We start from the raw sequence: 26,344 nt of genomic DNA, 5'->3' as shown, positions 1-26,344 counted from the left end.
AGATACGGTTTCCCTCTATGCCTGTCCTTTCACCAAGCTAAAGAATATGGCTGTGGTGAAATACAACTCCCACTGAGAAGCTGTTTCAAATTGAAAAACATTGTGCCCACCAGAGGATTTGATTCTGAGGGCTAGCCTTTCTCAAGATCCCCATAGCAGCTGCAAAGTTAGCGCTATCATGAATTCTCCTGAGGTAGAAGCCAAGGCACACCAGAGGATTCTCTGGTGGGACCGTCCAACCCTGCCGAGAAGCAGTCCTGGCTAAGTATTGTGTGTGGGAAGGTTCCCAGACACTCTATGGCTGCTTTTTTTACTGAGGAGGAAACACACGCAAACACAGGGAGAACATACAAAGTCCTTGCAGATGTTGTCCTTGCTGGGATTTGAACCTAGAATCCCAGCGCTGCAAGGCTTCAGTGCTAACCACTGATCCAAAGTGCTGCCGTTCACCCTCTAATATCTAACAGACTGGAGAAACTTGCACCTACTGCCCCTCTATCTTCAGCTCCTTTGTGAGAAAATGTATTTGGGCAGCCACTCAGTCTACCAAATAAAATTCCTGAGAAGGAAATTGGGGATGGCTTCGCTACTGGTAGGAGGCAAGCAAATTCCCACAGAAAAGTACCAGCAGTAATGTTCAGGCCACATTTCAAGTGCAAGCAGCCTGGGAGAAATGACATGCAGGGTAGATACGGTTTCCCTCTATGCCAGTCCTTTCACTGAGCTAAATACAACTCTCAGCAAAAAAAGTTGTGGACTGGCTCCATACCGTCCCTGGCCACATTCACCTGTCCACGTGTTTGTGGTTAGGCGGTCCTTCCCAGTAAGTGCACTGGGGAGGGCACGGGTAATGTTGTGGGACCCGTGCTTGTGGAAGGCAGAGGCGATACCGGGAAATATAGTGGCGGCTGGGGACAGAGTATGGACACCCGGCCGCCGCCGGCATGAGGTTGTGAAAAGCTTCCGCCTCCACGAGCTTAAAAGGCCATATTTCAAGTGCAAAGAGCTGCCCAGACATCTGGCAGTTTAGTGTTGCTGCCTGTGGGTTGGTGGGTGGCTGGCTGCATACTTGCACTTGCATTCCAAGTAACAGAAAACTAAGCAGATGGTGGCCTCTATCATCATCATGGCCTAACCTCGGCACTATGAACTCTCCTGAAGGAGAAGCCAGGGCCCGCCGGAGGAGTCTCCGGTTCTCTGGTGGGCCCGTCCAATCCTGCCGAAAAGCAGCCCTGGCTAAGAAAAGTGTGGGGCAAGGTTCCCTGACACTCTATGGCTGCTTTTTTAATGTGGATCGGCCATGCTTATGCATGTTATTTCTCAAAACGCATTACAGATCAGGCCATTGTCCAACTCTGTATTCAAGAAATTAAATGTGCAAAGAAAGATGTGTGTGCGTCAAAGCACCACCGACAAGTGCGAGTTGATGTTGGACGGGCTGCCATTGCTTCTGCAACAAGCTCAATTACGATTTCACTCTATGCCAGTCCTTTCACCTAGCTAACTACAACTCTTAGCAAAAAAAGTTGTGGACTGGCTCCGTACCGTCCCTGGCCACATTCACCTGTCCACGTGTTTGTGGTTAGGCGGTCCTTCCCAGTAAGTGCACTGGGGAGGGCAAGGGTAATGTTGTGGGACCTGTGCTTGTGGAAGGCGGAGGCGATACCGGGAAATATAGTGGTGGCTGGGGACCAAGTATGGACACCCGGCCGCCGCTGGCATGAGGTTGTGAAAATCTTCCGCCTCCACGAGCCTAAATGGCCACATTTCAAGTGCTAGCAGCTGTCAAAAATTTGGCAGAATAGTATTGCAGCCTGTGGGTGGGCGGGTGGGTGGCTGCCTGCATACTTGCTCTTGCATTCCAAGGAATGGGGTAGGGACAACTGAACGCTGCAGTGGGACAAGGACGTGGACGGTGATTGTTGCAATTCTGCAATGACAGGTGCATGGCGGGAGGCATCTTCACATGTGCCAAGGATCACTTATGATGGGCACAGTTTTAGGCAGTGACCTGGGAGTCCGAGATGCTTCCAGAGATCTTCCCCATGCTGTTCCTATGACTTTTCAGCACTGTATGCATGTGTTTGATGATGTGTCACAAAAACCACATGGCCAGATAAGGTTGTAAAATGTTAAAATTACATTTCCTGGTGAATGCATTTGTCTTGGTTGAAAGCAATGCAAAAGTGCAAAAACGCATCAAAAACGCTACGTGTGAAAATAGCCCAAGTTGTGGAGGAGTATTTTTGTTTTTGGTTATTTATTTTGCCTTATATACAAGTCATTACCCTGGAAAGGATGTTCTTTAACATATTTCCCAGGAAAATCCATTTTGGTTTTGTTTTTTTATGTTTCATTGTGAGTCCGTAAAAGTGGCGTAATACTCTGACCACGTTGCTGACAGCAGTGATCTGGGAGTCAGAAATGCTTCCAGGGGTCTTCCCCATGCTGTTCCCATGTCATTTGGGCACTGTTCCCATCGATTTGGGCAATTTTTAGGCCCTCTGCAGACCGGCGGGGGGAGCCGCCTGAAAAGTGCTCGAGTTTCCCATAGACTTACATTGGGCTCGTTGCTCGGGTCGAGCACCCGAGTATTCCAATTTGCTCGACCCGAGCAACGAGTACCCGAGCATTTTAGTGCTCGCTCATCACTAATGGTAATCTAATGTATGCATGAACTGCTGCTATCAACATTTATACATTTGCTAAAAAACAAATAAATACCCATTACCTACCAGATCATAACCCATTGAAATGAGACAAGCTCGGAAGTCCTCGTGATCCATCATCCCCTTTTTTCTCTGTTGAGAGGTATATGAGGTCAGGGGTCGCATGTTTTGTCATAAATATTCCAAAATGCAATTTCCAGTTTTCAGAGTAGATACAACATATGATATGTAGTAAATAAGAAAACACATGAGTTATTACAATGATAAATAGATAGCTCCAATTGTAATTAATAATAGTTACATTTTACTAGAGGGAAGCAGGCAGCAGGGATTTGACTAAAAGGGGCTGTGAGGTTTAAAAAAAAATGTTAAAGGTATCATGTTAAAAACTGGCGATCAGTCTCCTCATTATTAGCTAGAGTGGGCACTGCCTATCGCGCCTGGATGTGTGCATTGCACAGAGAGACCATTCATTTGGGTTGTCAGGAGAAATAGAAAGTTCTTGACCTGTTGTAAAAATGTAAAATAATAAAACTTAGTAATGTATTTTAATTCTGAATACGGCCCAGTTGGTGCCATTTCAGACACCCTTTCATAAGCTTCGTTGGCATGTAATAAAGGAGGGCTTATCTGTGTATTACAGTTTATTATCCCTATTCTTTGTAATTTTTGAGCAAGTACAGAAGGTCTGAGCGGATGCTCTTCAGGCAGAATTGTGCCACCTTATATTTCAAGGATAGCCACTGATGGCTGGGTGCTCTGTGAGAGGTAAGAATGGCCGTACTATGTAATAGTGTTGTGTGAGTAACCTATTCTTTGGATCTGATGGCTCACACCTTTATTACATAAGCTGTGTTGATAGATGTCTAAGACCTGGAATATGCTCCCGGTGTGGTTAAGGGACAATAATAGGAATGTTATAACTAACAATTCTCTTCAGAGTCTTCACCACTCTAAAAAATGTCTGTATTTAATCCAATTAAAAGGATTTTCTGACAAAATGTTTCTTCAGACTATCAAGCTGCCGTAGGTTAAATTATTAAAAAGAGCTGTTACTCCCCCTCACCAGTTCCAGCGCTGCCTCTCCGTTGCTGCTCTAATTTTTTTTACAGGCTAGAGAACACGTCAAGGCTGCATCCAATCACTGAGCTCAGCGGGTCTGCCTATGTATATGGCATGAATAGTTGAGCTCAGATAATGGTTTCATGTCACCGCTGCAGCCTGTAACCAAAGATTGGAGCAGTGTCAGACAGGTAGCGCTGGACCTGATAGAGGGTAAGTAATAGCTCTTTTTAAGATTTTGACCCAGCACAGTTTGATGAGCTGAAGAAAGTTATGGCTGGAAATTCCCTTTAAACTACCAAAATGTGGACAACTTTTAGAGTTATAAGCAGGAAGATTTACTGGACTCTTTGCTTTACCCACACCTGCTGCAATGTTCGAAATGAGACACATACCAGACTGGCTCACTGTCATATCCTTGATTATTTAGCAGTTTTGTAGAAGGTCACCAAAGAATTTTAGAATGTGTCCCCTCATGGAGCAAGTTCAGAGGAGAGCTACCAGGATGGTGTGCGGACTGCAAACTATGTCCTATGAGAAACGGTTAAAGGAGCTGGGAATGTTTAGCTTGAAAAAAGAAGGCTAAGAGGAGACTTAATAGCTGTCTACAAATATCTGAAGGGATGTCACAGTGTAAAGCGATCATCCTTATTCTCATTTGCACATGGAAACACGAAAAGCAATGGAATGATACTGATAGGGAGAAGATACAGATTAGATATTAGAAAAAAACTTTGAGGGTGATCAATGAGTGGAACAGGCGGCCACGAGAGGTGGTGAGTTCTCTTTCAATGGAAGTCTTCAAACAGAGGCTGGAGAGACATCTGTCTGAGATGGTTCAGTGAATTCTGCATTGAGCAGAGGTTTGGACACGATGACCCTGGAGGTCCCTTCCAACTCTAATATTCTATGATTATTAGTGAAATAATGAGAGTAGTGCAAAATGATTCACAGGACCCTAGTCCAACGGCCATGTCAGTAATTGGTGGCTGCAGGACCAGAGCCCTGCGAACTTCCTCCTTCCTTTCCTGATTAGTAGGCCTGGCATGACGTCATTCATGTCAGCCCCACTGACCAGAAGAGGTACCAAGGATGCCAACCGGTAGGATCAGATTTATAGGGCTCTGGTCTGGTGGCCACAGACTACCAACGTGGCTGCTGAACCGGGACCCTGCAAATAATTTTGCTCATCTCTAGAAATAACCTATCTTTATCTTTCTTGATGTTGGCAGCTGGAATGTAGTCTTTACACAGAAGTTTTCTCCATTGTGTGCAATTCGAGCTTGATGAAAAATAACCTTGGCATAATAGTATCACCTCATGGATTGTCAGTCTATAAATAACACTAAACACAATGTACACAGCTTTACTGCATCACGTCTAAAATAGCTGGCCATGATAGGATTTCTCCTGGTGTCACACTGATAAGGCTGCGTTCTGCAGCACAACAGATGGAGGGAACATATTCTGTTCTTGTTCTAGATTACCAGGGAGGCTTTGTGTCACTGACACTTGCCCAGCATTATATAGGGGGTATATTGATATGCACAAGTTATGTTGTTGCTTGGAAAATATCCATTGAAAAACCATAAAAATAACATGAAACTGTGAAGGACATGTGCAAAGGTCAATAATGTCCACCTTTGAGGGCAGTATTGACTTCAAACCATTTTGCTTCTATCTTCTACTATAATTATCAATAATACCTTGTCGAAGTGACTGAATGAAGAGCGGAACTCATTAATCTGCTCCTGTGTAATGCCTTTTGCATCACGTGTCAGCATCTGGGTTTCAATTTCATTGATTGTTCTTGCGATAGTAGTTAGCAGAAGCTCCCATCCCACACGGATGTGCTGCAGGAGATAAAAAAGGCCAGTCAAGTTCTGATAAAAAAAGGACATACTAAATAATAAAATTAAAAAAATTAAAGGAGAAACTGAAACTTTAAGTGTTTTTTAAATATTTTTGTAGGCACTTTAACACTTCACACCACGGCCAATTTCCGTTTTTTCCTTTCCTTCTTCCAAGAGCTTGACCTTTTTTATTTTTCCGTCCACATAACTGAATGAGGGCTTGTTTTTTGCAGGATGAATTGTACCTTTGAATGACATCATTCATTTTATCATGTGATGCATTTGAAAGCGGGAAAAAAATCCAATTCTGTTGAAATTGCGAAAAAAAGTGCAATTCCACAATTGATTTTTAGGTTTTTTATTTACCATGTTCTCTATATGGTAAAACTAACCTGACAATATGATTCTTCAGGTCAGTATGATTACGTAGATACCAAACATGTATATATTTTTTTTTTTATTTCAGTAGTGAAAAAAATTTGAGAATTAAAAAAAAAATAATAATTGCTTGTGTCACTTTTTTTCCAAGGCCCATAGTGTTTTACATTTTTGGGATGTGTGGCTTTGTGAGGGCTTGTTTTTTACTGATACCATTTTGGGGGTGAATACAATGTTTTGCTCACCTCTTATTGCATTTTACTGCAATGTGGCAGTGGCCAAAAAAACATATTTCTGGAGTTTTGATTTTTTTTTGGTATTATGTCGTTTACCAATCGGATTAATTTAGTTTATATTTTGATAGATCGGAGTTTTACGAATGCAGCGATACTAAATATGTGTATTTTTTTTTTTTAATTGCTTTATTTTTAATGGACAAAAGGGGATGTATTGAACATATTTATTTATTTTTTTAAAAAACATTTTTTTCACCTTTTACTATATTCCTTAGTTCAATAGGGGATGGTGATTGCTTAACTGGTTGTACTATACATAACAGTGCATAAGCACTGCTATGTATAGAGAAAATCACGGTCTCCTTTGAAACACTGGCTTTCACAGGAGAACCGTCTGGAGGTCTTCAGCAGACCTTTGGCTGTAATGGCGACCCATTGACTCCCCGCAATCATGTCACGGGAAGTGGAATGACGCGCCATCCTGCTGATATGCATTAAATGCTGCTATCAGAGATTGACAGTGACATTTAGCAGGTTAACAGCCGCATGCAGAGCTTCGTTACATCCTAGTCTGTTAGAGGCAGATGATGGCTGAATAATTCAGCCATCATCGGCTCGGAAAGATTTGAACTCGGCATGTGAGCTCGCATCAAAGTCTGAGGCCCGACATATGACTTAACTGTATGTCATATGTCTGGAATGGGTTAAATGCCTGTAGGTCGATGGTGGTCAGGGTCCTGAGGCCCCCATAAATCCTCAAAAGACAACTAAGATTTAGGTCTGATAAGTGTCTTACTCGGGAGGCAGGAGCGCACAGTTCTTTGCTGAGCAAGTGCACAGAGCGAGGCGTGGATTCAATAGAAAGTCATAGGCTTTTCTGTGCGCTCGCTGAAGCAGGAACTGTGTGCTTCTGCCTCTTAAGTTGCACAGTTCTCAGGCACACTTCTCTATTGTCTTTTGAACGATCGGTAATGGTTTCAGGACCCAGTCCCCCACCGATCCATAGGCAATTAAAGTGCCTACAAAATATGGAACAAAAAACCTTAAACCTTTACTTACTCTTTGGCTATGTGCCCACGATACAGAAATGTTCCGGATTTTTCCTGAGCGTTTCTGCATCTCCCCGGCAGAAAAAACGCATGCGGATTGTACATGCGGATTGTACATGCGGATTGTACATACGGATTGTACATGCGGATTTTACATGCGTTTTTCCTGCCAGGGGCATGCGGATGTGAAATGTTCTTCACATGCATTTCCGCATGCGGGTTGTCAAGCACTTTCCAAGCGATTTTATCATCACTTGGAAAGTGCTTGACAACTTGGTCACACTATATAAATCCATGCAACCAGCATAGTGTGACCGTAAAGAATGGTAAAAAATAAATATTATACTTACCTTCTGATGGCCCCCGGTGGCCTTATCCGATCCGTCCGGTGTCCCCGGTGTCTCGCAGTGGTCTAAAAGGACCTTCTATGACGTAATTTAGTCATGTGACGAGTCACGTGACCGCCGACGTCAGTGGTCGTGTGACCTGTCACATGACTAAATGACATCCCCACAGGTCCTTTTAGACCATCGCGAGCTGCCAGGAAGCCAGTCTGGATCGGATAAGGACACCGGGGGCCATCAGAAGGTAAGTATAATGTATATTTTTTATTTTATTCTTTTTTTTTTTACAAGTACTATGGTACCCGGGTCTGGAGGAGAGTCTCCTCTTCTCCAAACCCGGGTACCTTCCGCACATTGAACCGCATGATATCCACATGTGCACATGTAGTGATGTGGATATTATGCGGTCCAATGCAAGTCAATGGCGGCGAAAACGCCGTGATTCCGCAAAATAATTGATAGTGCTGTGGATTTTTCCGCAATGATAATCCACAGCGGAAATTTCTGCAGCATGTGCGGATTATCATTGGGGAACATGGCAGGCCTTCTACCAAGTGTTTTTTAAGCGTTTCTGCAGCGGAATTGCTGCTGCGGAAACACTTAAAAAACGCATAGTGGGCATACTCACTTTAAAGGGAAACTGTCAGTAGGTTTATGCTATGTAATCTGAAGACAGCAGGAGATAGAGGCTGAAACACAGAATTCAGGGATGTGTCACTTGTCAAAATGTGTGCTGTTGTTTACTAACTGTAAAGGATTTATAGCTAAGAGATTAACATTCCTGGACTAGTCTGGCAACTAAGCACCTCACTGTCTATGGACTTTGTACACAGAGAGCCTGGTGTGGGCGGGGTTAGATGTGGTGTGGGTGGGGTTAGCAGTGGTGTGGGCGGGGGCAGCTTTCTCAGCTCTGATGCATTGCTAAACCTAAAAGCTCTGATTGGGTCAGAACGGCTGAACCCAGTAATTGAAGTGATACATTGTTGGAATCAGGGTCTCGTTTCTTACATCATGCTGCTCTCTGCTGACAGATTCCCTTTAAGAATGAGTATCCACAACAGTTATTGATCCCATTACACAATAGATAAAATGTGTCCAAACCTGCCAATTCTGGTGGGATTGGACAACCATATAATGTACAAGGAGGCCTCACAACTATTTTCTGACAATTTATGTCAGGGAACATAAGGATGGGATGGCTGGAATTCAATCACCCGATCATTTTGATCGGTGGCGAGATAAGCGGCTCTCTCATAGAGAATATAGGAACGCTCGGTCAAGCTGAGTATTCCTTTGTGTAGAGGAGTCGAGAGAGACAGCAGTCAGCCACCTGACTGTTTGGCCGACAGCTATCTTATGTGCATAGCCAGCTTTACAAATTACATAGCTCTTTACATAGGACCACAATTTGACATACCTCCATAGTGTAGTTAGTGTGCTTGTTATCAAAGATAAGCGACTCCTGGATAATCTGGTGATCGCCTTCCAGTTTGTCAACGTTAAGCTTGTAGTTGATAATGTTCTGTTCTTGCTGCTTCAAGCTGTTCATCTGATCTTCAAGCGTTATACTCAGATCGACAGAGCTGCGAGCGATTTCCTGCAAGACACAGATATCATTACGAATGAAGAATATTCCATATTGTCATATAACCCACCCACCATAATATATAAGCCCTTTAGAATATTCTGGTTAAAATTTAACCTTAGAAACACATCAATTCCAGGAAAGAGTTTGATACATCAGTGTTTATTATCTGAATTATATGTACAAGCACATTTTACTTTCTTACCTCCATCTTGTTCTGAATCCATGGTCCTATGACATTTGCCTGAGCAGCAAACTGGCGGCGCAAGCGTTCATTACCTTGTTGACGCGCCAGTTCTTCTTGTAAAGACGTGTCTCTAGCAGGTACCAGTCTTTTCACCTTTATGGAAATATTAGATTTGTTATATCACAATCAATTATATTTACTATTTCACATCAAGAACTAGATGACCTAATATAAAAAGCTTTACTTATACGGACCTGGGCCCCAGTAAATGGGTGAGTTCCCTAAAATAAATCCCATTGGAGAGGTGCTAAACCAGTCCTACTAAAACATGCTAATGGCGCATAAAGCACATATCCTAAATAGATGAGTTTTAAAGGATATCTGCTAATAGGGACCTTTGTACTTTTTATTTGCCTTGTGTAAACAGCACTAACCCTATAAAGAAGAGAAATAAAACAGAGTTCCTACAGGGTTTTGTTCTCCTTTAAGAGAGCAGTAGGCACTAATTGGATTGCTCCTCAACACCAGATGGCTCTTCTGTGAGGAATAGCATTGTAAAGGGCATATTTAATAGGGGTTTGACAATGCCATTTGTGGTAAGCATCTATTTTCCTATGTTTCTGTAGTGGTCATCCCTGCCTCTTATAAAAATGCACAAATTAATCATGTAAAAACTCATATAGATGACATAAAAGGCAAATAAGAGATAAACCGAGCCTGTAGACATACATTAAAGGGAATCTGTCAGCAAGTGCTTGCTATTCAATCTAAGAGCAGCATGATCTAGGAGCAGAGACCATGATACCAACGATGTGTCACTTACTGGGCTGCTTGCTGAAGTTTTTATAAAATCAGTGTTTTATCAGCAGGAAATTATTACTAAAGGAATAGTTGCCATATAGTCCTCCTGCTATGTGTAGCCCAACCCCCCAATTGATTGGCAGCTTTCTGCCTATGCAAACGTGAATAGAAGAAGCTGCCAATCAGTGGGGTGGGCGGGGTTATACAGAGCTCAGCATTCAGAGAACTGGTAGATATGCAACAGAGAAAGCGGGGATTTTATCAAAACTATACCATGCAGCCAAGTAAGTGACACATTGCTGAAATCAGGGTCTCAGCCCCTACATTGTGCTGCTCTCAGATTACATAGAAAAAAATCCTTGTGACAGATTAATTTTAATACAAATTTTCTCCCAAATTTCTTTTTGTAAAATACTTAGGAAAAAAAGTAAAATACATAGATTTATATAAGTACATAAATGGCCCATACTAAAAATATGGTCTAAAGCTTTTCCATGTAAAACTACCTCCAAAGATGAAGGGGCCATCCCTTTGATTCCATTCTTTGGAATAGCTTTCCACAAGGTTCATTACGGTTTCAGCGAAAAAAGTCAAATTTTATAATCTTCTTCACTCTTAACATCATTTCAATGCCCCAAATGGAGCCCTGTAAGCCACGTCCAGGGTCTGCCCAGGACCAGTTTTAAAACGCCCAGGAATGTTCATTTTTGGGGTGGGTTTGTAAAAGAGTACTTTGGTTTTCCTGATCATCCCAGACAAATCATGATTGGCAAATACTCAAATAAACTACCTATATAAATTCCTCACGGTTTTTCTGCAGTCATTCAGTGGAAACCGTAAATTGTTAACTTCCAGGAATAAAACATCTGTCCTGGTGGAGTGAAGGGCACACTGGGCAGTGGCTCATTACAGTTATCGGAGAGGTGCAGTCATTTGAGAACCTGTATGTCCACCACATGACCAGGACAGGTCTTATTCCACTGCTGTAAAAATAAATATTCATATCGAATGAGAGCAAGCAGAGATCTTGAAAACCATGATGAATTGATTAAGTACATTTAAAGTACAATAGAAAATGGCGTTCAAAGATGAATATAGATGTTAGGAGTGTTAATTTGTTAGTCTCTGATTTACCTTTTCCCACTTGGTGCGGAGTTCTTCCAGGGTAATATAGCTGTATGGATTCACTGAAGATACTCTAATGTTATAGCTCTGAATGACTTTCTCCACTTCGTTCTGGATGCCTATAATTGCTTGTCTTTCACTGTCTGCTTCCGGCAGTGTAGCTTTAAATTGATCATGGGCAGTAATTAATTTCTGAAAAGTAAAAAAAATTTAATTTAGTCAATTTACCTCGACAACCGTTATATAGAGCAATAACTCTAAAGGCAGAAATGGAAGAACTAGACTATGACTGGTTACCCAACGATAAAGGGAAGTGCTCACCTGAATTTCCTCCACACTGTGGACAATGAACATGTCCTGCAGATCCTCCATGGCTCCCTCCATCCAGATATTGAAAGGAGCGGCCCTCTTGATAAACTCTAGGTGAAGGTGATCAACAGTTTCTAAGAGTTTTTCTGTGCGCTATATAGAGAAAAACAAAGTCTAGAATAAGCATTATTTAAAGAATACACCATCCATTATCCAAGGGACCCTGTCATCACATATACACCCCCTAACCCACCTCCATAGCTGTATACAGGATGGTAAGACTTCTCTAACTATGTCACTCTTCACTACCTGTGAAGAGTCATGTGAGTGTTTCTGGTCTTTTGAGAAGTCCCATATCTGCTCACGAGTCAAAATACATAATTAAAAGCCACCTTCCGTCACTATCCTGGACACGTGCCATGTGCACATGATGTTGAGGCCGAAAAACTTCACTTCACTGTACTGTACATGCCATGGATGCAGCTGGAGGTGGCTCATAATAACATACAGTATAGACCAAAAGTTTGGACACACCTTCTTATTTAAAGATTTTTCTGTATTTTCATGACTATGAAAATTGTACATTCACACTGAAGGAATCAAAACTATGAATTAACACATGTGGAATTATATACTTTACAAAAAAGTGTGAAATAACTGAAAATATGTCTTATATTCTAGGTTCTTCAAAGTAGCCACCTTTAGCTTTGTTGACTGCTTTGCACACTCTTGGCATTCTCTTGATGAGCTTCAAGAGGTAGTCACCGGAAATGGTCTTCCAACAATCTTGAAGGAGTTCCCAGAGATGCTTAGCACTTGTTGGCCCTTTTGCCTTCACTCTACAGTCCAGCTCACCCCAAACCATCTCGATTGGGTTCAGGTCTGGTGACTGTGGAGGCCAGGTCATCTGGCGCAGCACCCCATCACTCTCCTTCTTGGTCGAATAGCCCTTACACAGCCTGGAGGTGTGTTTGGGGTCATTGTCCTGTTGAAAAATAAATGATGGTCCAACTAAACGCAAACCGGATGGAATAGCATGCCGCTTCAAGATGCTGTGGTAGCCATGCTGGTTCAGTATGCCTTCAATTTTGAATAAATCCCCAACAGTGTCACCAGCAAAGCAACCCCACACCATCACACCTCCTCCTCCATGCTTCATTGTGGGAACCAGGCATGTAGAGTCCATCCGTTCACCTTTTCTGCGTCGCACAAAGACACGGTGGTTGGAACCAAAGATCTCAAATTTGGACTCATCAGACCAAAGCACAGATTTCCACTGGTCTAATGTCCATTCCTTGCGTTCTTTAGCCCAAACAAGTCTCTTCTGCTTGTTGCCTGTCCTTAGCAGTGGTTTCCTAGCAGCTATTTTACCATGAACACCTGCTGCACAAAGTCTCCTCTTAACAGTTGTTGTAGAGATGTGTATGCTGCTAGAACTCTGTGTGGCATTGACCTGGTCTCTAATCTGAGCTGCTGTTAACCTGCGATTTCTGAGGCTGGTGACTCGGATAAACTTATCCTCAGAAGCAGAGGTGACTCTTGGTCTTCCTTTCCTGGGGCGGTCCTCATGTGAGCCAGTTTCTTTGTAGCGCTTGATGGTTTTTGCAACTGCACTTGGAGACACTTTCAAAGTTTGCCCGATTTTTCGCACTGACTGACCTTCATTTCTTAAAGTAATGATGGCCACTCGTTTTTCTTTACTTAGAATTTGTATTATGGCAAGAAAAAAGCAGCTAACAGTCTATTCAGTAGGACTATCAGCTGTGTATCCACCAGACTTCTGCACAACACGACTGATGGTCCCAACCCCATTTATAAGGCAAGAAATCCCACTTATTAAACCTGACAGGGCACATCTGTGAAGTGAAAACCATTTCCGGTGACTACCTCTTGAAGCTCATCAAGAGAATGCCAAGAGTGTGCAAAGCAGTCATCAAAGCAAAAGGTGGCTACTTTGAAGAACCTAGAATATAAGACATATTTTCAGTGGTTTCACACTTTTTTGTTAAGTATATAATTCCACGTGTGTGAATTCATAGTTTTGATGCCTTCAGTGTGAATGTACAATTTTCATAGTCATGAAAATACAGAAAAATCTTTAAATGAGAAGGTGTGTCCAAACTTTTGGTCTGTACTGTACCTTCCAACTTTTGAAGAACAGAAAGAGGGACAGATGATTTGGCACGAGCGATGCGCCGCGTCAGATTTAGGCCATGCTCCTGGCCACACCCCAATCCACGCTCATTTGTCATTTCTTTCTCTCCCAGCAGGAGGAGATGTCAGAGGGGTGGAGGGGCGCTGGCAGTGAGGGAAATTCAGCAGATGCCCAAGACAGCAGGGCATAGACCCAAATCCAGGATTGTTTGCTGTATGTGGAACAGTTGGGACTAGAGATGAGTGGATGGATTCACAGGACTCCGGTCCAGCATCAAGGTCAGTGGTACCTGGTGGCTGGACGGGAGGTCCTGAATCTCTAACCTTCCGGTGTCCCCGGTGGCTTTTGATTAGTCCGGGCAGCGTGACGTCATCTGTGCGTCCTGCCCATCTCTAGTTGGGACCTGTGGATTTAATTTTTGTTCCTTCATTCACAGTCGAGCCGCCAGAACTTTCTCATCTTTATGTAGCTTCACTGTATGACATCTGGCTTTTTTATGGCTGTAAGGCCGTGTTCACACAGTGCAGAAATACTAGAAATACTGTGTTTCTTGTTTTCTGCAGATGTCCGCACCTTATTTGATGCGGTTTTGGTGCAGATGTGAAGCAGCGTTTTTGATGTGTTTTTTATAGTACAGAAAAGTTTTGATTCTGCAATTAAAAAAGTAACTGAAGTTTTATACAAGCGTTTTTTTAGGCTCCACAAGCACCAAAACCACACAGTGGTTTTGCACAGTTCAGCAGTGTCCTTGGGCACACAGCGGGCATAGTTTTCATGAAATCACATCCGCTTTACTTGGACAGTTAAACACAACAGAATTTTTGTGAAAAAAAGCAGCAGAAAATACGCAGCATTTACACTACTTGTGAACATGGTCTAAATGTCCAAGCAAAGTGGATGCGATTCCATGAAATCTCTGCCCCCTGTGATCTGAAGATGCTACTGAACTCTGCAGTTTTGGTGCATTTTTTCTCTATAGGCTTCCTCTGAAAAAAAAAGCATGAAAAAAACGCTGTTGCATTTTTAAGTGCAGAATCAAAGCTTTTCTGTACTATTAAAAAAGTATTATAAACTCTCCCAAAGTCACATCAAATAAGAGGGAAAATGCACAAAAAGAAACGCAATAATTAGAGAAGATTGTTATTGCTTTGTATGTTGCGGACACCTGCACAAAAAAAGCAGCAGAAAGAACGCACCTACGTGTGAACACAGCCTCAGCATTACAGTTTTATTATTTTTTCTCTATTAAACCCATAAAAAAAGTATCAATCACAACATTTTTTTTACATCATTTACCGATTCCCGTAAATAATCTGATCGTTGTGCGAGTCGTTACGATTACAGGGACACCAAATATGTCCATGTTATTTGCTGATTTGTGATATTTATTTTATTTATTTAAAAACGCATTAAAATCACATCATTTTTTTCTTCATCAAGTGTTTTTCATTATTATTTTTTAGTAACTTTATATGATGAAAAAATCTCTTATTCTCCCTCTAGAATACAAATACATAAACTGTACATAGCAGTGTATTTCTATCAGTATAATCTGCCTGTGGAGTCAGCCTACAATACAGATCAAGTACACAAAATTCTCCCCAGGGCAATCAGAGCTTGTGGTTCAGTATCTTAGGCCCCTGCCTGCTGCATTAAAGTTGTGGGTTTGCGACCAGGAGACTCACAGAAAAAAAAGAAATTTTTGTAATTGTTTATTATTTTTACTACTGTTAAAGGAACAAAAAACATCTTTTTCTTCACCTCAGTATACTGGGACCATAGAAATACATTGTTATAACTATCATATATATCTCTATGGCCATATACAACCCCTGGCAAAAATTATGGAATCACCGGGCTCGGAGGATGTTCATTCAGTTGTTTAATGTTGTTGAAAAAAAGCAGATCACAGACATGGCACAAAACTAAAGTCATTTCAAATGGCAACTTTAGGGCTTTAAGAAACACTAAAAGAAATCAAGATTAACAATGTGGTACTCAGTAAGGGTAATTTTTTTCAGACCAATTCTGAGGAAAAAATTATGGAATTGTAGCACCCTGAGGATTCGGCTGCTACAGGGGTATTGCACCTCAACCCAGAGGTGTGATATTCCACTCCCGGGTAAGGATGGAGTGTGGAACTGAGCTCAGTCAGCTGCATGCACTACACACATCCCATTTCCGAGGAGCAGACCAACGGTACTCCCACTTAGAAATGTGCAGGTACGACCGAGTCTGTTCCTGGCTGGAGTGGGAGGGGGGTGGTACATCCCAGTAGTGTAGGGGCAGATAGGGGGAGCAGCCTGGGTAAAGATAGGAGCTCATTGGGTGCTGGTCACCTGAGCTCACACATAGAGGGAGTATATAAGGTGGGCACCAACTAAGATCAGGGTCAGTCTGTGAGGAGTCAGTCAGTCTGAGAGAAGTCAGAGGAAGAGGAGCAGAGCAGCCCCAGAGCAAGAGTGAGAGAGGAGAGCCAGAAAGACCCAGAGGGGAAGACAGAAGGAACTCTGAGACCCCAAATACAATCCTAGGGTGAAGAGTTGGCAATAGGGTACCGGATCCCAAACTGGTGGGGGCTAAAGCATACCTCAGCCAGAGACCGGAGGCCGTGGGCAGGATCTGCCACGGCCACCCACCACATCCACCCTGAAGGCAAACCACGAGTAGGGTCAGGGAACCCAAGGCCAAGGGTCTCCCAACAGAAGGCCCGAGGGAGCTGGACCTAGGTGGATCCCTGGTGGGGACGGCCAGAAGAAAGGACAAGAAGGAGGGCTCAGGGACACGCTCCGGACTTGCTTGGGGGTTGGCTGAATCCAGGACCTGGTGGACGCAGCACGGCTCGGGTGGTCACTGAAGGCCGGAGTGACCGGAATATCTGCAGTAAGTAAACACCCTGAACTGCACAACCCGACTCTGTCTTTACTTAACATCTACGCTGCACCACCACAACCCCCATCCTCTGCACCTGACCCCCTGAGGCCATACCCCTCCCGTTGGGGGTTATACTATCTAAAGCTGCACCAACACCATCAGCCTCAGCGGACCCTGCTGCAGCGGCGGCCGTAGTGACCGCAATCCAACGGGTGGCGTAGTCGACATAACGAACTTTGTAACATCTGTAGGACTGCCACACACACTGAGTTTGACACCCTGGGCACGGACCGGGTCACAGCCACTCGGAGACTACAACCCCCATCTGATCCGGCTCCGGGTATTCCCCTAAAGAATATGGCCCAGGGGGCGCGTCAGAATCATGAAAAACAAACACACAAAACAACACTCCAATACATCACTAGTATTTTGTTGCACTTTTTAGGCCCATGTGCAAATAACATGGAATAACTCAAACAAAAATGACAAACAACTATATACCTGAGGAATACCTAGAGTTTCAAAATTCTAACTAAAGTAATCTTGCAGAAAATAGAAAACAATTAACAGGGCGGGCCTGCTAGGCCCCAGGTATGCGTTCTAGGGTTAAAGCCCTAAAGTTGCCATATGAAATGACTTTAGTTTTGTGCCATGTCTGTGATCTGCTTTTTTTCAACAACATTGAACAACTGAATGAACATCTTCTGAGCCTGGTGATTCCATCATTTTTGCCAGGGGTTGTATAATCTGCTTCTGTGTTCATTGCAGGCAATAGAGGTCAAGATTACCAAATTCTCCTATCTACATTGTTGTGGGCTGTGGCTCCTATGGCCGGGACAAATGCTCTGACGTGACGGTGCAGTCCCGCTGAATCCGGGATATTTGGGAGCTATGATAATAATGTCTCCAGGTCAGTGGGACAAAAAGGAAGTAAGGAGGGCAGACATGAAACTGCATGAGTCCTCAAAAGATGAGCACCACCCACATGACTGTTCACAGGTAGCCTGTGCTGCTTTATAACTTTATTTTTTCCTTTAAGTACATCTCAGAAAGTGACATCAATAAAATCCTATTATCATAATGTATAAGGCTTAGACAGCAGTTTAGGTGCTCTGTAAGTTTCTTTTAAGAGTAAGTTTTTGCAGCATTTAAAAAATAATCTGTAGGTAGGGGAGATCAGACATAAAAATGATGTTCAGACTCGTTAAGTGTGAGATAAAAGGTAGAAAGAGATAACATACATTTTTTCATGTTGTACCATTACTGTGATTTGTAGCTTGTGATGTGGTATCATGAGAAACCTCATGTTTCCTCCTGGGCCCTCACATATCACCACCCATTCAGTCTCTCTAGCGAGGACATCTAAGGTAACAAGTCATTTAACTCTTAAAGGAACATTAAATGTAAAGTCAGCAGCTAATAAAAGAAAAAGTCACTAATAATTCTCACTCAACTGCGTGAATGTTTCTTATGGTTCTCAGAAAAATGTCAGGTAGCATAGTTACCATGGTCAGTGGGACAGAGATACTTCTGCACCCCTATCAATAATCCTAATAAGGAACACAAAAGTGTCTATAGTCAGCCTGTACTTAACCTATAATGGCTTCTCTCAAACAACAGATAATATAACTGTGCAGAAACCCCAAGACAAGGGTGCCCATATATACTAGACACTCTTGTAGCCATTAACTTTCTCCTCTGACTACTTCATACACATGGTTTAATGGCCAAGCGTTCATGTGTTCTCGATGGGGTGTAGTAAGCCTCCTCTGGCAGCAGCTGATCTTCTTGGAGAACCAAAAAATTGGGCTTTTATCTGGGATGCTCCCAAACAAATTAGATGATCGCAATGTTCAGTTTACTATAATGTGTATGGGGGGCTTTGTTGTTTCTTTAAAGTCTCTACAGAAATTGCTCCAACATATTTGTATTGAGTAGGAAGAACTAAATGATTTAGGTGAAGGCAATTCATGGCACAGTGGTGGGCTAGTTAGCTGCCATGATGGCCTCTAGTCCACAAGCCAAAAAACATTAAAGGGGGTCCCATAAACAATTTGCATCCCTTATTCACGGGCAAGACGTTCACCTGATGAAGGCTGGATACAGACAAAACGCGTTGTGTATTTTTTTTATAAATATTTTTATTTTTGTAGTAATTTCTCTGCTTTCCTTTTTAATCACTTTCCAATTTTACCACTGCAGGAGCGTCTATCATCTGGCTCTTCTCCCTTGATCATGCTGTACCAGAGCTCTTTCTGAAGGAAATTCCTGCAGCACAGGACTGCACCCATTTCATACGATTCTCACACATGTTATATGGAGCTGTGCCCTACATTACACAACTTTATCTAGTGACAAGTTTTCCTTGCTCAGATAGTGCTACTCTCTCTCCCTTTCCCTCAAGGGCCCTCCATATTCAGCACAGGAATTTGATGAAAGTTTTATTGCTGGGGGTCTGACTGCTGAGGCTCCACTGATCCTGAGAATGAAGGGGCCCAAAGTCCCCTATGTGAGTTGAGAGTAAGTAGGCACATGCAACAACTGCTCTATTCACTTTCTTTAGGGGTGGTAATCGCACATACGCACTACTATTGTATTAACAAAGGAGACCTTTGGCTCTCCTCTCTACGATTGGTGGAGGTCTGAGCAACTAGACTCCCAGCAATCACACATTTAACACTTATCCTTTGAATAAGTGAAATATGGTGTTTACTGGACAACCCCTTTAACAAACAAGCTTATGGGGAATTAACAGAAGAGCCATAAAGATAATAAGGGGCAAAGAAGCACTAACCCTCCCAAATAATAACCGGGCACTCTCACCATTACACATGTCCTGTACAACAGTAAAAATAAGAAAAGGTAGCGGATTCCTTCTAGACCGAAACTAAAGCAAAACTTCTTCTTGACTATAAGCGCTAGTACAAATGTTTCTTAATATCATGAAGTAATGAAGTAACCTTCCCGCCATAAAACTATAGTTTGTTTTATACTTTACATTTCGAAAAGTAAAAAGCAGAATATTTATATATGTTAATGTGTGCAACAGCACCGTATTGATTTCAATAATTACTCTAGATTTATGGCATATTTTCTTTTATTATTGCCAGGACATAAATCTTGTCTATCACCGAACCTCATTTGAAAAGCTAATGGCAGGAAAGATATGAGAGCAGAGCTTCTGTTCACCGGGGTGCTGTATTTCAGCCTCTGCTCCAGAGCCAAATTCAGGGTGTAATTTACGAGTTGTATTCATTAATGTTTTCCTATTCTAGCAATGAAAGGCTTGACAGCTATTAGAACTGTGCCCTCCTTTGTCAATCCTTATTTTGATTTGCAGTCCTATAAATTTCCATGATTCCTGCAGTCCCGTGTATACATTTTTATGTAAAGTTATGAGAGCAAAGCAAATAAACCATTCAAATTTTCCATTACCAGAATCCTTAAAGTAACTTGTATAATATTGTGCAAAAAAAAAATCTAGCTACTATATGACGTACCTCAAGAGCTTCCCTCCTTTTCTGAGTTAATGTTCCCAGTTTGTCCCATTGGTCACAAATCTTTTGGCACCTCTCATTAACTCTGGCTGCATCAAAATAGTCCAGCTCACTGGGTGGCGAAAAGAACAAGAACATTATTGTGCTCCAAAACCATGCCAAAACAATGGATGTGATGCCTTTGTTTGAATGTCTTCCTGGCAACTTAATAACTAGGTATTCCACATCATGGACATCAGTTTAAAAGTACGTGCTCTTCTTAAAATTGAAGACAGTCAGTGATTTCCATTCATATTATATACATTAATAGTTAAAGGCCTGTTCATGCTGTCTTAAAGAAGCACTCCTTGTATTATACAGCACTGTGTACTTACAATTGCTCATTTTGCCTTTCTACCCAGCTAATTCTTCTCTTTTCTGAGTTCTATGTAGAGACAGGAAGTCTTTTCTTTGAATTTATCATCCCTCTCTTCAACTCCTGACCCTGCTGATCCACTCCTCTCCGCTGCCAGAGACTTTTGCATTGATTCATAAGTTGTGCAGAGAAAATTGACCTCCAGTTTCTACATAAAACTTAGAAGGATTCAGCTAGTCAGTTTTTAATCACATGAAGTCATAGACGTAAGGGAAAACAGAAGAATTAGCTGGCTACAAAGGCAAGATGAGCAATTGTAAGTACACAGTGCTATATAATATGATGATTGCAATATATTAAGAGGATAACAGTTTTGATGGTAGTGATTCTTTAACCAGGCATGTGGAAAGGAATTAACTGGGTGGCTCTCTACATCTCTCTAATCGGGAGAGACTTCCTGTTATTGTCAGCCCAGCTGCGCTAACTAGGCAACATCCTGTTCCTGCCGCTGGAGCTAATGTCATCCAATCATAAAGCAATGGTGCTGCAGTGAAGATGGTGGAGGTGCGCTTTAATGTGGGAAAATATTAGTGAGAACCCATATGGACCCCAAAAAATAGCACATACTGTACATTATATCGCTTCCTATTAGCCCCAGAGATTGATTTTCAAAATAACAAGTTATCCCTTCCCCATAGTATAGTGTATAAATTGCTGATCACTTGGGGTCAAACTGCAGGGAACCCCAGATATTCTAAGATCAGAGCTGAAACACCGAGAACAGAGCATCTTTCTGAATGGAGTTGAGATGTGCATGCTAGTCTCCGCTCCATTCATTGTCTATAGGACTGCCGAGTGCCGAGAAAGCCAAGTACAGAGGATGAAAGTCATGGGCCACATCTTTATGAGTGCCTTTCTTGTCTCTGGTTGAGCATAATATATAGGTTAGGGTATGTTCAGACAAATATATGCTTAATCAGTGTGCTATCCGTGTGCGGAACAAACTGACTTGGACGTGGACAGATAAGTGAACGAGGACCTGATCTTCCATAATTGTCCAAATTTGAGGCTCCATAAAGCTGTGGCATATAAATAGAGCAGAAACATTTGCAATTCTAAGGACAAGGGTCTAGTTATAGGAGGTACAGAGGTATAAGATGCACCTAAGCTCTGGTGCCTAAAGTGAACCAAAGGCCCTAGTACAGGTTTTACCCAAGGGATTCTAATTATACCACTGAATGGAACAGCTTTTCAAATGACGATCTAGGATTTTCCTCAATTTATTAAGAAAAATATTGGAACTTATAAATACAGTAGTAGAAAACCTACTAGGCAGCTGCAGGAAATTATTCTGTGAAATGCCGTAATAAAACCGAATGGCCGTTGAGTCATTTGTATAAATTGAAGCATTCTGAGTAAGGACTAAATTTAGCCATTAAAAGAAGAGGGTTCTGAAAAGCCCAAGATAATATTCTTACCAAACTATGCTAGGAATTCTTTTACCCAGTACCTATGACACTATTGAATGCCACGGAAATAGTTTTATCAGCTAAATGTCAGCAGCTGTGAGTGGAACATACTTCAGCTCCTGGGCGATGGCAGCAATCTGCTCCACTCGGTCTTGGCGGGAGGCCAGTTCGCTCTCAAAAGCCTCATGTTTCCTCAGTAGTGCGCGCACTTCTGTCAGAGATGAACTCTCGTAGTCTTTCTGAATTAGCATTTGCTCCTTTCCTGGATATATGAATGAAAATTAAGCAATAAAAGAAGAAGTGAACAAAATGTCGTTGCACAGCTGAGGTTATGCATAAAGACTGTATGGCTCCCCAGTTCAGAGCCCCACAACCACTGTTTGCTGATATAGGCTCAGTTGGCTTTCATACCTATTATAGTCTATCAGACTGTTCACATGTCCATGCATTTTTTGCAAAATGAGTGGTCAGCACAAAATCATGGAGACACATCCAATTTTGATCTCCGTCTCGGGTCAATCTCAGCAATGCCAGACTGTGTGTTGTCTGTTTTTCACAGACTGTTTGATGGGAGAAGCTTGAGAAACCTCTATCATTTCTTTCTTCAAGAAGAAACTCTGATGAAAATTGGACCGTTTTTGGATTACAATAAAAATCACTGATGTCTGAATGAGGGCTAGCTAGATTCAATATCTAAAAAGTCAACTGTAACTGCAGAAAAATTACAGGTTGTAGAGGGTGGTTTAAGGTGGGTGTAACTAGAGAGCAGTCTTAGGTATCTCTAAACCTTTCTCTGGAAGGAACAGTGAACCCTTGCACCCAAAATTTGTACAATTTGAGACATATCTTGGCAATAAATGTAAGCACTAAATTTATCAGCGGTTTTTTACTCCATTTAATGCACCATTTTTAGCATCTATTCCAAAACTTTAACATGACAAGAAAAGTGGTTTCTGGTTTGAAGTACGAAATAATAGTGATGGCTTTTCTATGTAAAAGTCGCAAAAAAGTAGCACATTGTTGCCACATTTAAAAAGCCATGGCACAAATACATTTTTGCTTCAACCTTAATTTTTAATGTCGGACATTTGAACACAGGTCTCTTGCTCTATTCTAACACTGGGAAGTGTGCTAAACATGCTTAAAAAACTGCTCTGGTGTAAATTGTGTCCAATGTATCAATGAGGTGCCACACTTGATAACTATAAAGTGGCGATGTTGAAGTAAGTACACTAAAGATTTGGTGCAAATTAAGCCATTTTTGATAAATGTGGGCCAGTGTGGGTCAAATAGATTTTCCTCCAAAAACATTGTTTCTACAGGACTAAAAAAATATATTTCACTCCACATTCTGTACATGCCTGGCAGCTTTATGGTAGTCTAGAAAGGAAAACTACCATTGACCGCAGTGTTTGCTGTGTGGTAGGGGAAGGCAATAGACAACCAAAGTAGATATACAGACCACATCAATCCACTCCTCATATCTTGTAGCAGATTTCTATATCAGTCCTTACCGGAGGACCATGCCTCATGTGTAGATGCCTTTTGCCTGAATTTCTCAGCCAGGTGGTCAAGTCTTTGAAGCCTTCTCAGCTCGTTAAGTAGCCATTCTTCATACCCCTTCTCTCCCTGCTCCAACCTCTGCCAAGCGTTTGCTATATCCTGGAGAAGAAACAGGGGAATATATAAGACATGAAAAAACAACATACCTATACAAATATATCCAGATTTACTGGATGGAAATTGAGTACTTCGGAACAATGTCTTTATAACATGCCTAGCTTCACTTACGGAAACCATCTTGCCTTCAGATGGCATGAATGCAGGTCTATTGCTTATTCGCAACTTGGTCTGTAAGGTATTGAAGTTTATCTCCAGCTGACATTTCTCCTGCACCCTGGGAGGTTTGTGCTTGCGCCGGTAGTCTCGGAAATCGTCCAGTTTTTTCATCATGGCTTGCACACTCTTCTCAGGGGTGCGGTTTTCCAGCCATGGTATTGTGCGTCTGATCCACTCCAAAAGCTGATTTATGTGAAATGAGAAAAAAAAGTCAGTAAACTTCCAAAGAAATACATTCAATACACAAAGGCACTTATTATTTTTTAAAAGCCACTCCTCCCCCATCTAAGGAAAGAAAAACACTGGGTGCACCATAGTGCAGATAGCCATATGAAATTAGTGGTGATGGCAAAATCATCAAAGGCGTAAGGCAGTTTGGTGAACTGTGATGTGCTACATTCAAGAGCAAAGCTGTTTCATGGCAGAAGATAGGCATAACAGTAATGTCAGGTTTATTCAGGATAAAACAAGCTGTGCGTTTCGGCACTGGACTAGAGCCTTCCTCAGGCCTGCCAAATCACACTTCTCTACCTCACAGTGGGATGAACGAGTCTTGGTTTGTTGAATGCCAGGAGAATATTACCTTTCTCATCTCATTGTGTCATCTGGGAAGTACACAGCCCCATAGAATATCATGGGAACGTACGAGTGTTATCCGTGAAATCCATGGATAGCACTCATCCGAGAAAATTGGTCTTGTGCATGAATCCTTACTCTTATAGGCCTAGTCCAACGTTATATCTATAGTATACGAATGGGTCTAGCTACTATAAAGTGTGACAAAATTGTGGATAGAGAAGGTGGAAAACCCTAGAAATGCAGACATTTTTCTCAAACATAGCTTTTAAAAAATGGCGATATTACCTCACTCGCTAGTCTCTCATACTCTTCCATCATTTTCTCATTTTCTTGATTCACAGCTAACACTTTGCAAATGCGATTAGCCGCTGTTTCCGCCTGTAAAGATTTCATTCTTATTAGATTAATAGTTATAAGGTTGTACAATGGCTGTTCAGTTCTTATAGGCCTTTTATTTACTGTCACTGATATTTCACTTTCCAAATTAATCCAGTTACATCCAATCTTCTGGGGGTGCACCTCAGGTCAGGCAACAAATCCTAAATTTCCATCCACGCAAATAATTCATGGCTCATATTAAAATCCTTCTAGAAGGTGGACATGGTTCGGACAGGATTATGTTTAATTTGAAAACATAGCTAAGATTAAAGGCTATAGACACCTTACTAATGGAAATAAGGGAATTATACGTATAATAGTGGTTACATTTAGTTAACAAAATTGCACCAACTTTCAGTCTATAATCTTTATTCCTTCACTCGTTTTCAAACCACCGATTTGCAGTTTGCAGCCTGATCCAATATTAGATCTGTCTTCTGGGAGTGTCTCAAAGTCATTTAATGTGGATGTGAGGACTGTGTGTATCTACAATGCTTCTGTTATCATTAGTTCATGTATCCTGCTCTTCTATATCCTTTCTCTTCACATGTTTTTTTCTACAGCTTAATTTCTCTGCACTCTCTGAGACTTTCAATACTTTCCCTCTTATTCCACATCTTGGAGCTTCGTGTACAACCCCCTCCCAGCTGCCATCACTAATGCTGAGAAAAGTGAGGGGGAGAGCAGAGACATATGTGCGAATCAGTGAGCTCTGAAGGATTTGTACCATTTTTGAAGAGCACTCAGCTAGATAAAGACTTTCCTTTGCAGTGGAAAAATATTAGAACTTACCGTATTTTATGAAAACTATTTCTAAAGTTGCTTAAGTTTGCATTTAGGAAGTAAATTAACAATTTAAAAAAATCTGTGTGAAGCTGTAAATAGGATTTAAGGTCTTGGCTTTGGAAATATACTGCTCAAAAAAATAAAGAGAACACTCAAATAACACATCCTAGATCTGAATGAATGAAATATTCTCATTGAATACTTTGTTCTGTACAAAGTTGAATGTGCTGACAACAAAATCATGCAAAAATCATCAATAGAAATCAAATTTATTAACCAATGGAGGCCTGGATTTGGAGTCACCCCCAAAATTAAAGTGGAAAAACACACTACAGGCTGATCCAACTTTGATGTTAAAACAAGTCAAAATGAGGCTCAGTATTGTGTGTGGCCTCCACGTGCCTGTATGACCTCCCTACAACGCCTGGGCATGCTCCTGATGAGGTTGCGGATGGTCTCCGGTGGGATCTCCTCCCAGACCTGGACTAAAGCATCCGCCAACTCCTGGACAGTCTGTGATGCAACGTGACATTGGTGGATGGAGCGAGACATGATGTCCTAGATGTGCTCAATCGGATTCAGGTCTGGGGAACGGGCAGCCAGTCCATAGCTTCAATGCCTTCATCTTGCAGGAACTGCTGACACACTCCAGCCACATGAGGTCTGGCATTGTCCTGCATTAGGAGGAACCCAGGGCCAACTGCACCAGCATATGGTCTCACGAGGGGTCTGAGGATCTCATCTCGGTACCTAATGGCAGTCAGGCTACATCTGGCGAGCACATGGAGGGCTGTGCGGCCTTCCAAAGAAATGC

At 42.0% G+C, this 26,344-nt stretch overlaps 1 protein-coding gene across 1 annotated transcript in view; it reads right to left on the bottom strand.

Moving 5' to 3' along the window:
• The window catches only part of ACTN2 (actinin alpha 2), a 110,946-nt gene that overhangs the window by 21,155 nt on the left and 63,447 nt on the right, over window positions 1–26,344 (bottom strand). Inside the window, exons 9-19 of the mRNA XM_073672542.1 lie at window positions 24,652–24,744; window positions 23,740–23,970; window positions 23,463–23,610; window positions 22,060–22,210; window positions 20,128–20,236; window positions 11,611–11,751; window positions 11,299–11,481; window positions 9,382–9,516; window positions 9,009–9,188; window positions 5,438–5,584; window positions 2,736–2,801 (exon numbers count right to left, since the gene is read on the bottom strand). Of these exons, the coding sequence (XP_073528643.1) occupies window positions 2,736–2,801; window positions 5,438–5,584; window positions 9,009–9,188; window positions 9,382–9,516; window positions 11,299–11,481; window positions 11,611–11,751; window positions 20,128–20,236; window positions 22,060–22,210; window positions 23,463–23,610; window positions 23,740–23,970; window positions 24,652–24,744 (1,584 nt within the window). The remainder of the gene's footprint in view (window positions 1–2,735; window positions 2,802–5,437; window positions 5,585–9,008; window positions 9,189–9,381; window positions 9,517–11,298; window positions 11,482–11,610; window positions 11,752–20,127; window positions 20,237–22,059; window positions 22,211–23,462; window positions 23,611–23,739; window positions 23,971–24,651; window positions 24,745–26,344) is intronic.

This window comes from Phyllobates terribilis, unplaced genomic scaffold (assembly GCF_046119375.1).
Source record: "Phyllobates terribilis strain yellow unplaced genomic scaffold, ASM4611937v1 Scaffold_3__8_contigs__length_932513732, whole genome shotgun sequence".
NCBI classification, from domain to species: Eukaryota; Metazoa; Chordata; class Amphibia; order Anura; family Dendrobatidae; genus Phyllobates; species Phyllobates terribilis.
This window is presented reverse-complemented; position numbering and strand designations above follow the sequence as displayed.